At 32.1% G+C, this 13,609-nt stretch overlaps 1 protein-coding gene across 2 annotated transcripts; it reads right to left on the minus strand.

Moving 5' to 3' along the window:
* Positions 1-1,517: 1,517 nt before the first annotated feature.
* LOC102587960 (probable inactive receptor kinase At5g58300) lies at positions 1,518-6,125 on the minus strand. 2 transcript variants are annotated; one of them, XM_006358095.2, is made up of 3 exons: positions 6,037-6,125; positions 2,556-3,958; positions 1,518-2,349 (listed from the first exon to the last, which is right to left on the minus strand). In XM_006358095.2, exons 2-3 carry the CDS (start codon positions 3,829-3,831, stop codon positions 1,718-1,720), a joined length of 1,908 nt encoding a protein of 635 aa, XP_006358157.1. In that variant the 5' UTR covers positions 3,832-3,958; positions 6,037-6,125; the 3' UTR covers positions 1,518-1,717. The 2 variants fall into 2 exon arrangements, with proteins under 2 accessions (XP_006358157.1, XP_006358156.1); XM_006358094.2 differs by lacking the exon at positions 6,037-6,125 and adding an exon at positions 4,198-4,447.
* Positions 6,126-13,609: the final 7,484 nt, after the last annotated feature.

Below are 13,609 nucleotides of genomic sequence, written 5' to 3' on the forward strand. Positions count from 1 at the left end.
AGAGTGGGAGAGAGGTGAATTGTATATGTATATAAGTTAGATAATTATATATTATACATATGTATTTGTATATTCTGGCGAATTATACATATACAAATGTGGCTAATTATACAAACTCAAAGTCAGCCCGCATAATTAATGTATAATGTTAGTCGTGAGTGGTAATTATAGCAAACTATAACTATGATGAGTAATTAAGTAGTATAAGTTTGCTTAACCGCGTAATTTTCCCAAGTTTATTAGGCGTCAACTATTTTTTTCCCTCAAAGTGGATATGTTTTCTTTTAACACACTAATCTTAACATTTTCTCGAATTTTTTCTTGGTAAAAAAATAGAGAAAATTTCCAATAATAAGGCTATATAACTATAGTTTTGGTAATTGTGCTCTATAGTTATAGTTCTGATTGCTATGGATATTATTGCTTTGTATATTTCGCTTACCCGTTTGTATATTTTGTTTGCGAATAGACAAACATGGTAAGTATATACAAATTCTGTATTTATATATTTAGAAAATTTTCAAAACTCCGTTTGTATATTCGCTTGCCAATATACAAACAGAGTAACTTATTATGAATTTTTCATAAATCGTTTATAAATAGTTAGGGCAAGCATATACAAATTCTGGATTTATACAATTAGGATACCGAATAGCAAAATTTCGCAAAATTGTAACCACAAATTAAAAATAATCAAAACTATAGTTATATTACATAATATACTCTAGATGTTTGTTATTTTGCATAATTTTCCCAAAAAAATTGACCCATGCTTTTAATATCTTGAAGGGAAAATGTACAAGTACCCCCCTAGATTATGACTGAAATCTCAGAGACACACCTTAACTAAACTAAGGTACTATTACCCCCTGAACCCATTTTTATTGTAATTTTGTGCACCTTTTTGGCTTATGTGGCATCCAAATATCTCCCATGCGCCTCAATTGCGCGGAGTTGTGAAGTGTGCCACGTAAGACAAAAGGTGTACAAAATTACAAAAAAAAAAAAAAAGTTCAGGGGATAATAGGATCTTAGTTTAGTTAAAGTGTGTCTCTGAGATTTCGATCATAGTCTAGAGGGTACTTGTGTTTTATCCCTATTATAAAACGTTTTAGTTGATTTTGACACAAAATTGCATTTTGGTAAAATACAGAGCGAACAAATAAACTTTACCATAGTCCATTCGTACAAAAACGTAAAAAAGAAGCAAATGATTTGAAAAGACACTTCTAAGTAGGTCTTTTGAGGGAAATAAAAATGAGACAACTGGTCAAATTGAACATTTGCTTTGCTGAATTGGCTTCACTTATTGTATATAATATGTTGTTTGTGAATTGTGAGTCAGCTTCAAAATGGAATTATGATATGTCACGAACCAAAATACAATTTATGTGTCACAATCGACTAAAAAGGAAAAGGAGCATTTTATTAATAGGGGGAATTCGTTAAATTGAGGGATATATTTGAAAACTATGCTAATAAATTTGTCCTGATAGTATAACGAAAGTAAACAAAGATTTAAAAATAGAGAAAAACAAAGGTTCTCATTTATGTTGAGCTGATAAGTTTCTAGAATAGGATATAACATCAAGATAAAAAAATAAAATAAAAATAACACTACTTGTATGTCCAAGAACATGCAAAAGTTGGCAATGGAGATAAATTGCATTCTTAAAATGATCAAGAATTGAAAGCTGAATGACTAAAACTGCATTTTTCATTCAGGTGTTTGTGCATTAGAGTCCTTGGACCTGCTGTCCTCCGAGGAAGGTCTCGTTTCACCTTCTGGTTGTCGAATTTCTTCAATCATTCTAACCACTTCTCCCATAGCAGGTCTCATATCAGGCACCTTTGCTACACAAGCTAGTCCAATCTGAAGCATCTGCACCATCTCTTCTTCAATATTCTGGTACTTCAATAGCTCTACGTCGAAAACTTCAGCTGTCCATTCCTCTCTTACAACGGACCGGACCCACCTAGGCAAATCAACTACCTCATCCTGCCCTGATAATGGGAGAGGGGATTTACCTGTTAGCATCTCAAGGAGCAGCACTCCAAAGCTATAAACATCGGATTTTTGTGTCCCTTTCCGTGTTTCAATAACTTCTGGTGCGCGGTAACCAGCACATCTATATTTGTATGATATGTAGTTCATCAGAGGTGTTAAGCCAAAATCAGAAATGCATCCATCTAGGTCTCTTGTGAGGAGTACATTGGAGGACTTGATGTTTCCATGAGTAAATTTCACACCACCTTCAGTGTGGATGTGGGCAATTCCTTTTGCTGCTCCCTGAGATATCTTCAATCTTGAATCCCAATCTAGTGGAGTTCTTCCAATACCTCGATTACCTGTCATTCATTATCAAGATTGCGTAAAAATATGAATCATTACAGATGATCAAAGCAATTAATGTGCAAGAAAAAAGTTTAGAGGTTGTGCTGCTCGGACTCTTCAAAAATGTGGACAGGTACATGTTTGGAGGATCCAACACGGGTGCAGCAACATTTTGGAAAGTCTGAGCAACATACGTTAGATAGAGGTTAGCAATTTATACCGTGCAAGGCCGCTGACAAGCTACCAGCAGGCATGTATTCATTAACAAGAAGTTTCTCATCCTTGGAATAATAATATGCGCGGAGTGGAACGATATTAGGGTGCCTCCCAGCCCTTCCAACTATCTCCATATGCTGTTCAAACTCCTTTTTGGCAACCCCTACTTCTCTCAGCCGTTTCACCACTACAATTGTTGCCTCATCCAAGACAGCTTTGTAAGCTGTACCATAACTCCCTTTTCCAAGAACCTCAGCAGAAGCTCTAAGAAGATCCTCCAGATTGAAGCTGTAAGAGCAACCTTCGAAAAACACCAACTTGTTTTTCTCAGCATCTGGCACACCACTTCCAAAGTCCTCGGGTTTTTCACTTCTTCCCCCATTAGCCACCTTCTCTTTAATTATGCTAGTGCTATGACTCACTTTCTTTTTCAAGCAGCAGAAGGAGATTACTAAAACTAGGAGAAACATTACTAAAGAAACCACTACCACAATGGCAATGATGATTCCGGTACTTAGTTTCTTAGAGTGGACAGCCTTCTGTTTTTCAGGGATTGCAGAGCCATCAGCTGCTGGAGAAGGTGACGGGGTCGAGGAACAGCTATTTAGAGGTGTACCACATAAATGAGAGTTTCCTGCGAATGATGTAAGTGGAAACTTCTGGAGGGGGTCTGGAACGGAGCCATTTAGCATATTGTAGCTCAAATTCAGGTTAGTTAACCTGAGGGTGTCAAGGCTGGGGATTTCTCCTGTCAATGAATTGAATTGAAGGTTCAACACAGATAATCGCGTCAAGTTCTTGATTGTGGAGGGAATTTCTCCAGTAAAAGAGTTAAAGGAGAGATCTAGTACACCAAGACGAGGAGATAAAGAAACAGGAATATCACCAGAGAAGCTATTATGCTGAAGGTAGACAGATTGGAGAGACGGTATCGAAAGGAGATCAGAAGGAACACTTCCATTAAGATAATTGGCTCTTAGACTAAGGACTTTAAGAGCATCTAGCTTGCCTATACTATTAGCTGGGATAGGACCAAAAAGTCCTACAGCAGGGAGATGGATTGCAATGACTCTCGTTCCATCTTTGTTACAAGCTATACCAGCCCAAGATTTGCAAATAGGGAGAGCCAAATTCCAGTTGAGTTTTCGTATATGAGGGACAGATTCTGCAAAGTCGAGTAGCGCCTGTCTATCGGAATCAAGATCAGCTATAACATGAAGAAATACTGATAGCAGCAGAATAAGAAAAGCAATAGCTGCCAGTAAAGGCTGAAGCTTCATTATGTTTTCACTGATCTGGCTGACAAAAATGCAAAAGCAAGATCCTAGTTACAGCAGTCCTTCACTTCTTCCCTCTCTCCTTGACTATTTTTGAAGAGCATTAGACAAAATCAGAGCTCATTAGCCACTGTGAAAGAGAGATAAAATCAGATTGCTATAAGAAACCATTAACAAATACAATGAAAAAGCTTTAACACAATGCAAGAAAACTATACAATCCAGAAATAGTATCAGCTAAAGAAGTAACGAAAAAGGAAGAACTCTATCTCAGAATAGAAAAAATTCATTTGGTTATTGCGACAAAGCCAAGATTTTGCCTTACTGACTCTTTTAGTTCTAAAATATATGGCACACAAGTTAACTTACTTTTATATGATATGCATGAAAGGGATCTGAGAGTTGTGTTGTTCAATGAAAGGGAAACTTCATTTGATTTACTACCTCTTCATATTGAAAATGGATCAATCCAGTAGGCAAGAATTATGACAGATACTAATTGAACTACTGAAGACAGATTTTCAATGTGAGTGGGAAGAGGATTTATTGCATACTTTGCCTAAAGTCCTTTTGGCAATAAAGTCATTCTTTCCATTGTAGGCCACTAAAAAGCAAGGTGCCAATTACCTTTTAAATCTTTTATAAGATGTTCACTATAAAGCAAGAGCATAAACCTTGACACTATATACTAGTAAAATTTTCTTTGGATTTATACGAACTTCTTCAATTGGACAAAGTAGTAGAGAGAAAAAGAGTGAAGCATAAATTCCCATCTCCCCACCTTACTGACAAAACAAAGATAGAATGGGTGGAAGGGTCTTTTTCAGTTACTAAAAACTCATGAAAGTAACAACAACAACAACACACCTAATGTAATCTCACAAAGTGGGGCCTGAGGAGGGCAGAATGTACGCAGACCTTACCCCTACCTTGGAAGTAGAGAGGTTTGTTTTCGATAGACCCTCATCATGTCAAAATACTATAGACAACATGAAAAATCATTATAAACAATAATTACAACAAACTAACTTTGGTTAATTCACATTCTTAAGGAAGTTTCAGAAGTCTTCACCAAGTATTTTATTTGTATAATTGGAGGTGAAGATGCATTAGCATCGATAAATGGTCTCCGAATAGTCCTAAAACAGATGCCCACTAATAAAAAGGTACCAGAATCACAATATTTAGGCATGTTAAAGATAATATATTACTAGTACAAGATTTGATATTGTATATGTAAAACAAATGTAGCAGCATCACACAAAAAGTTGAAGCTTCATTATTTAAGCAAATCTGAAAGACTGAGATATCATCCATGACCTTTTCAATGTAGAAAAGTAAAAGAATACTGCTAGGTACAGTTATCCAGCTAGCAGAGCAAGTACAGCAACAAATTTTGTGCATTATTCATTGGTAATTATGTTTTATTGGACAGCCAAATATAATTAACAATTTTGAATAACTAAAGAAAGTATACTACATTAAGGAAGTGTAACGCTAAAGAGTGTCAAAAGGGGGAAAAAAAAAAGAAGTAATCCCCACAATTTAAAGTGATCTCCAGAAAGCAAAAAAAAAAAAAAAATCAAAATAAAGCAAAAGCAAAAGTTGAATGGTTGCTCCTTTATTCAAAGAATTAAAGAGATGGAATTCTATGCTAAAAAGTGTTCTATACCAACATTTCAAAGTACCCTCTTTTTGTGCCATTAACAATGGGGCTTTGTTAAGCAACACCAATAATTGCATAAAAAAGACCAAATTTTGGGATGTCAAAAACAACAACATAATCAATATAGTCCCAAGTTGGGTCTGCAGAGGGTAGAATGTACACAGACCTTATCCCTATCTTAGTAGGTATAGAGAGGTTGTTTCCGATAAACCCTTTGATTAATAAAAAACAAACACACAACATTTATGATTAACAACAACATGAAACCGTATTGGTATAACAACAACAACAACAAACTCAGTGTTATCCTGCAAGTGGGTCTGAGGAGGACTAGTGTGTACAAAGACCTTAACCCTATCAAGACTATTTTCGACAGACCCTCTGCTCAAAATAATAAAAATGTATTGGCAATGACATATAAAAATAGAGAATTATTAGTTTCACATACACATAGTTCAAATGATAATCAAAACAACATTCTTGAATGAGTAAAGATAGCTCGAACACCACGATTATCAAATAAAACAAAAAAAAGAACTCACACTGAATTGTAGGAGTTGTAAAAAGCCAAGAAAGGAAGGAGAATTTAGTTATATCTGAAAAAAGAATGGAGAGTATCTATCTATCTATCTATGTATTTATCAGTAAAAGAGAAAAGAATTTGGGATTGGATGGTAAGTTACTAAATATAAATAGTTAAAAATAAAGAGAATTTTGGGAATTTGAAAATAAGGAGGAGGCCCCAACGGTATTCTTCTAAACCAGAAAAAAAGGAAAGAAATTAAAGCTCTCTATAATTAATAAAAAAGACTAGTAATTTGTATTTAGCATGCCGTTAAAAAAATAAAGAATTTAGCGATTATGTCGGCAGCAAACATTACATTAAGTAGCACACACTTGATTACAGACACTAAAGATGTTGAAAGAGAAAGATAGGTACCTTAGGAATTAACAACATTTAAGTTTTATAGGATAACGTTAGAGACGAGGTTTCGCTCTATAACACTCACTTTTTTGTGGTTTACGATATTACGCTTTATCTTTTTTATTTTGAATTTTTGTAAATATAAATTAATTGTGATTTGATAAATTTATATTAATTTCTTCATATTATTAAAAAAATAATTTATTTTTAAAGTTAAGTTAAGGGAGGTAAATGTAGTGTCATAAATCATAGGAGAGGTGAATGATATAGATCGAAATCTGAAAGGAGGTTTCTGAAATTATCCCTAAATGCTACTTCCTTCGTCCATTTTTAATTGTCATAATTTCTCTTTTTAGAGTCAAATTATAAGAATTTTGACTAAAATTTTACGATGTATTTTTTCATCATATTAATGTGCAAAAAATTACAATTTATAGTAGTACTTTTCTTATAGTTTTTGAAAATCTAATTTTTTGTTTAAAATATTGAATTAATGTAATCTAATTTAACTTTGAAAAATTAATCAAATTGACTTTCAAAAAGCGCAACATAATAATTAAAAGTGGACGGAGGGATAACTAAATATATCGCGAATAAAAATGAAGTGCGTAAATTTTATTTTTGCAATGTCTACATAGTATATATATATATATATATCCGTTGATGTATTCATAAGTATGAATTATTTGTAGAGATAATCTAAAAGTTAGGTAACAAAATAAATGCATAATTGTATGTAAAAAAGGAAAGTGTAACGGATATCTTCCAAGTTCCAACCCAACGAAACGTTAATTAATGAAGGGCATGGTCACTATAGTAACGACGTATTTCCGTTTTGTCCTCTTCACCTACACTTGCGTCACCGCTAGCTGTTTTAAATCCCAACGCCTATAATTTTGTTTTTTTATACCTCCCACAATTAATCATTTGATATGACATAAAATTTAAATAAAAAATTAATTATAAACTATTTGTGAAAATAAATTATTTTATTAAGAATAAAAAATTTTAATTTTTTAATTATAGATTTAAAAGGAATGATGTCACAAAAATTGAAATCAAGAGAATATTTCCATAACTACTATCTTGACTCTTTAATAGTACTTTCTATATTCCAAAGTAGTTGAATTTTTAAAATATGACTCACCCTTTAAGAATATTAATCAAAAGATAATTTTTCAATATTAATCTTTTGATTAGTGTAATTCATGTGTCGAAAAATACTTCCTCTATAATACTATGTTTCTAAAAAAATGTAAAATAGTTGAAAAAGTCATACAAAGAGGAATAAATTTTTCAAAAAAAATAATTAATATGTTTTTTGGGTTTGGAAATTTTATTCATTTTGAACCATATATAAAAGAATGTTCAAAATCCATTTGTATTGGAATGGAGGGTGCAGTAACTAGTAATTTTAGTCGATAAGTCTTAACCTTTTCCACCGCATATTATCAGGAGCGAAGCTACGATAACGTCAACTATCAAGGTGTTCTGCAAAACATTCTACTTTAAAAAATTACACTATACATATAAGTCAAATCTTACTTTATAATATTATATTGGTATATATAGTATTTTGAACACCCTCAAAATCAATTGAGACACATAGCGCAATGGTAAATGTATGCACGAAACTTATACAACGCCCAAATTTGATTCCTTGTGTCCAAATTTTTTTTACCAGCCTGCTTGAAAGATTTTTAAAACGTACAATTTTGATGTGAAGTGAGTAGTAGTTTGATGGTAATTAGATGCAGATATATGCAGGGGTTGCAAGATCAAATCTTTATAAAAGTTACTTCTTTTTTTTTAATTTACTATTCAAAGTTTGAGCATCCTTCATGAAATTTTTTATTATGCCACTGCATATTATTATAGTTTTTTCTTTTTTATACTTGATGAGTTATGAGTTTTTTTTCTTGTTCTTTGTATACTCTAAAGGAAACAAGAGATTAATTTAGGTTAAACGAGAGAGTTAAAAGAAAAATGATGTAAATAAAATATAAGAACATCTTATGTAGCAAAAATTCTTTTTCTTTAATATATCTCAATAGATTGTGACTTGTGAGTTTCTAGACGTAAAATGATACTTATTCTTTCATTTACACCTAATTGATTTTCTCTCTCCTTAAATGTATTTTAGGGAGTATATAAGAATGATATTACACGATGAAAATTTAAATAACTAATCAACGTAATAATAAATTCAGTCAATAATAAGCATAACATTTTCAATAGCCACATGACAATTAGCTTAAGAAAATAGTTAAAATTCAGTATTCAAACATAATCTCTCTTGAGAATAAGTTTGTTGCTAAAGGAGTTGATGAACCGCCTTGAGCTTTTCATTTACTTTTAACTCTTTTATTTTCGTAATTCATCATACAAAAAAGATTAAAAATTGCCTAGAAAAAAAATAGGTATGTTGTAGTATAAAAATCAAGAAAACTAACGTTCTTTTATCTCATGTAAATATAATTATACAAGTATTAATTACTCGATCAAATAATTATTCGGATATACTATTAATCATATATATTGATATAGTATTATTTATTGAACAAATCTTTATTTATTCAGTTTAATGAAGTGTTACATTAAATAAATCAATTTGTCATATATGTGTCATCAACTTATAGAGTATAGTGGATAATTTGGTGTATATAATTTATGCTTATACACATAAAATTAAATCATCGGCTCTTATAAGTTAAAAGTTATAGTTCACAATCGTAGATGGAAATTTGGACAAACTGTCATGATCCAATCCATCGGATTGTGCGGGCACCTACTCTAACACGGGGAACTTTTACTATCCAATCTGAAATAAAACATGTGAAAAATAAATGATTTACTACAAAAAAAAATTAACACGTTGAAACTTTATATAATCTTATACTTTAATGAAACTCTTTTTACAACAGACCTAAAAACACCCCAAGGAACTAGTCTGAATACGTACAAGAGCTACTAAGGAGTACAATTTTATACAAACTCCCAGCATAAGGAAGGAAAAATGGAACCTGCTTGCACATAAAATTTCGGACAAGGTTGTTGCAACTGCTGCTCAAGCTTCTACCAGCAAAAACAAAGGGATTAAAAAAGTGTGAATAAATTAGCTAAGAAAAAAAGATGCAAAGGTGTGAAAGACTTTGAAACTTCTTATTGTAACTTGTAAGAGTGTGACATGAAGTTAGAATTCTTTTGTATGGATATGATCACAAAGAAAATAAGAGGAAATTTCGACATGATATATTTGAGTGTATAACAAAAGAATATTTTGACATAAATATTATATTCAAGTGAACAAGACAAAAAAATAAATAACAAAATTTTGACAAGTGTACAAGATCAGAAAAGAATGAGATGAAGATGATAGATGTATTTCGAGAGAAGAAGAAAGAGACCTCACGATCAAATATTATCTTTAATTAATTAAATTGGTCAATGCAAATTAGTCATTTAGTTTTTCTATGTTTGGTCAAATTCACATATTCAAGTTTTATAACTTTTAAGGGTAAAAAAGGAAAAATAATGTCATTTATGTATTGATTTTGTGAAATGACAAATATTAAAAAATATTTATTTTTAGTAAGGACGACATATAAATAAAAACGAAGGGAGTATTGAGTGTTGCCATGTGTAAAAAAAAATTAATGAACATGATCATGTTTAGATATTTCATATTCTTTTTATAATATTTTAAAAGAATAATTTTGAACTTTCTGCGAATTCGATAAAACTATTTGAAATATTTTATAAGTTGTAATTCTTTTTAAAAATTTTATGCTAAAACATATTTGTAAAATATCAGACAAATTTTATATAGTTTGAATCTAAAAAAAATACTCATAAATTGAGAAAATAGAGTATTAATCTTTATCACCATATACTGAAAGATTGAATTAGTTGCGCTTAACTAAATTGAGCTTATATGTATCTTATTTTGGAACACTTAACAATTAATTAAAAAAAAGTATTCATAGAATCAGTTATGCTTTCTCGAATCGAAAGTACACAACAATAGGTGTTGGTTGCAAAATAAACTGTTTGCTTTTAAATAGAACAAATCATGGTTATTAAAATTAAAATATCAAATTTAGTATATCTTCTATATTTTATATTTATATTTATTTAAATTATATTATATTAGAAGACACTATTTTACCTTGAAGGATTATGACTTTTTCAAATGCTTGTGACTTTTCTAATGAGTCGTGACTTTTCTGAAGAGTTGTATTTTTTTTGATAAGGTACTATGAGTATATGTTCATACTACTCTTTTTTTTTTTTTGCTACAATTAGATGAATTTTCTCTCATTTTTAAACATACGACCTTTATACCTAAACTCCCTAACTTAAATATTAAATTATTACAATACCCCCAACTAAAAACAAATCAATTTAGTATATCTTCTAGAGCTGTCAATGTAGGCTAGCCCACCCCATCCGGTCTAACCTATACAGGCTTTGAAATTTGACGGGTGAGACCGGGCTAGCCCATTTTTGGTGTGGGCTAGAAAATGGTCGGCCCAGCCCACAAGTATGTGGGCTATGGGCTTTGTCGGGCCAGCCCTCTTTTCTTAAAAAGTATATTTTTATAACTTTTTTAATTAAATTATAATTTAAAAATATTATCATAAATATTGACAAGACAATATTACATGGTGTTAGTGTTACTACTTGTTAATCAAATCCACAAATAAAATTATCTTTATAATATTTATTAAGTTTGATTTCAAGTAAAAACATAAATAGCTAATAGAAATATTAATCTAATTGTTTTCCAATGATCATAATAAAACACAAAAACTATGACAATATTTCATAGGCTACGGCCTATGTAGTGATTCCCTAAAAAATTTAGGGATTTTAATTTACAGTAGTATATATTTTATAAACATAATTTGTATTTAAATTGTAATATTTCAAACTTTAAACAGATTTTTGAGTTTAGACTTTTATTATTTTTAATACTCTATTTTATTTTTTAATTAATTTTTATTTGGCCCACGGGCCGGCCCTATCCATATTTCTCAAGCCAGACAAATCAGCAGACTTATTCAGGTCGGGCTAAAAAGCCCTTTTCTTAAATGGGCTCCAAAAATCATAGCCCAGCCCTATCAAATCACGGGTTAGGCCAGGCCGGTCCAACGAGCCTAGCCCATATTGACGGCTCTAATATCTTCTATATGTTGGTTTCGTGTTTAATTAATTAATTAATATTATATTATACTATATTAAATACAAGAACATTTTCACAATAAAAACATGGTTATACTACCCTTTGTTGGCTTAAATAGAGAGGTTCCTCTAATTTTTAAACTACGAATTTTCTATTCTTCTTCTTAAAAAACTCAAGTGTGATTTGCAGTCATTGATCAATGAGTTCAAAGTGTTAGGACCGAAATAGGCAAGTGTAATGCGGAAACTAGCAAAGCAAACCTCGAAAGACCACAAGTAACACTACAAGAAAACTGTGAATTACATGGGGATTAGTATGAAAATTCGCAGGAAACTTATTTTCCTGTAAATTTTCATACTAATTCCCAGGAAAATCCCCATGTAAGTCACAGTTTTCTTGTAGTGTAAGAAGACAAACGAGAAACACACCAAAAGAGACAGATTTACATGGTTTGGTCAAACCTCAACCAATTCACTCGGAATACAAGGAGGTACACAAAATTCTCCCCCATAACCACAACTCTCAAAACCCTAGGACTACATTGTGAATGCTAATTAAGTTACAAGGAACAAACCTATATTTATAGAGTCCTAACACCTTTCCTACAAGAAAAGGACTAGTCAAAATATTAAAACCTTTTTCTAAAAGGAAAACTTATTTATGGTAAGAAATCAGGGCAAATAAACCCCAACAAATCTCCCCCTTGGCCTGAATTTATGAGAAAATAAATTTGTCCACCTTCTTCACATAATCTTTAGGATCTTGCATCTCTTCTCCATAATCTCCTCCATCAAATCTACGTCTCGAAACAGAGAACCTCTCTGAAACAATTTCTCCAACAAAATTCTTCATTACTGTCAAAATAGGTTGCGGCTAGAACTACACCTGCAAAGATGAACACCCGATTAACCTGGTTCAATCATCGATTATCGAACCACTGAACCTGACTCCATCATTGAATCTGGCTCTGATACCACTTGTTAGGACCGAAAATAAGCAGGTGTAATGCGGAAGCTAGCAAAGCAAACTTCGAAAGACCACGAGTAAGAAGACAAACGAGAAACACACCAAAAGAGACAGATTTACATGGTTTGGTCAATTGACCTACGTCCACAAAGGAGATGAGCAATCCACTATAAATATGAGAGTACAAAATATAGAGAGAAACAACCTCAACCAATTCACTCGAAATACAAGGAGGTACACAAAATTCTCCTCCATAACTGCAACTCTCAAAACCCTAGGACTACATTGTGAATGGTGGTTAAGTTAGAAGGAACAAGCCTATATTTATAAAGTCCTAAAACCTTTCCTACAAGAAAAGGACTAGTCAAAATATTAAAACCTTTTTCCTAAAAGGAAAACCTATTTATGGTAAGAAATCAGGGCAAATAAACCCAACACGTGGTTCGATCAATCGACCTATGTCCACAATGGAGATGAGCAATCCACTATAAATATGAGAGTACAAAATATAGAGAGAAACAACCTCAAGCAGTTCACTCTGAATACAAGGAGGTACATAAAATTCTCCCCCATAACCGCAACTCTAAAAACCCTAGGACTACATTGTGAATGTTGATTAAGTTAGAAGGAACAAGCCTATATTTATAGAGTCCTAAACCTTTCCTACAAGAAAAGGACTAGTTAAAATATGAAAACATTTTCCTAGAAGGAAAACCTATTTATGGTAAGAAATCAGGGTAAATAAATGCCAACAAATCTACCATTTGGCCTGAATTTCTGACAAAATAAATTTGTCCACTTTCTTCACATAATCTTTAGGATCTTGCATCTCTTCTCCATAATCTCCCCCATCAAATCTACGTCTCGACACAGAGAACCTCTTTGAAACAATTTCTCCAACAAAGATCTTCATTATTGTCAAAAAGGTTGCGACTAGAACTACACCCGCCAAGATGAACACCCATCTCTAACATGGTTCCATCATTGAACCCTGACTCTGATACCACTTGTTAGGACCGAAATAGGCAGGTGTAATGCG

The sequence above is a fragment of the Solanum tuberosum genome, unplaced genomic scaffold (assembly GCF_000226075.1).
Source record: "Solanum tuberosum cultivar DM 1-3 516 R44 unplaced genomic scaffold, SolTub_3.0 scf00268, whole genome shotgun sequence".
Classification (NCBI taxonomy): domain Eukaryota; kingdom Viridiplantae; phylum Streptophyta; class Magnoliopsida; order Solanales; family Solanaceae; genus Solanum; species Solanum tuberosum.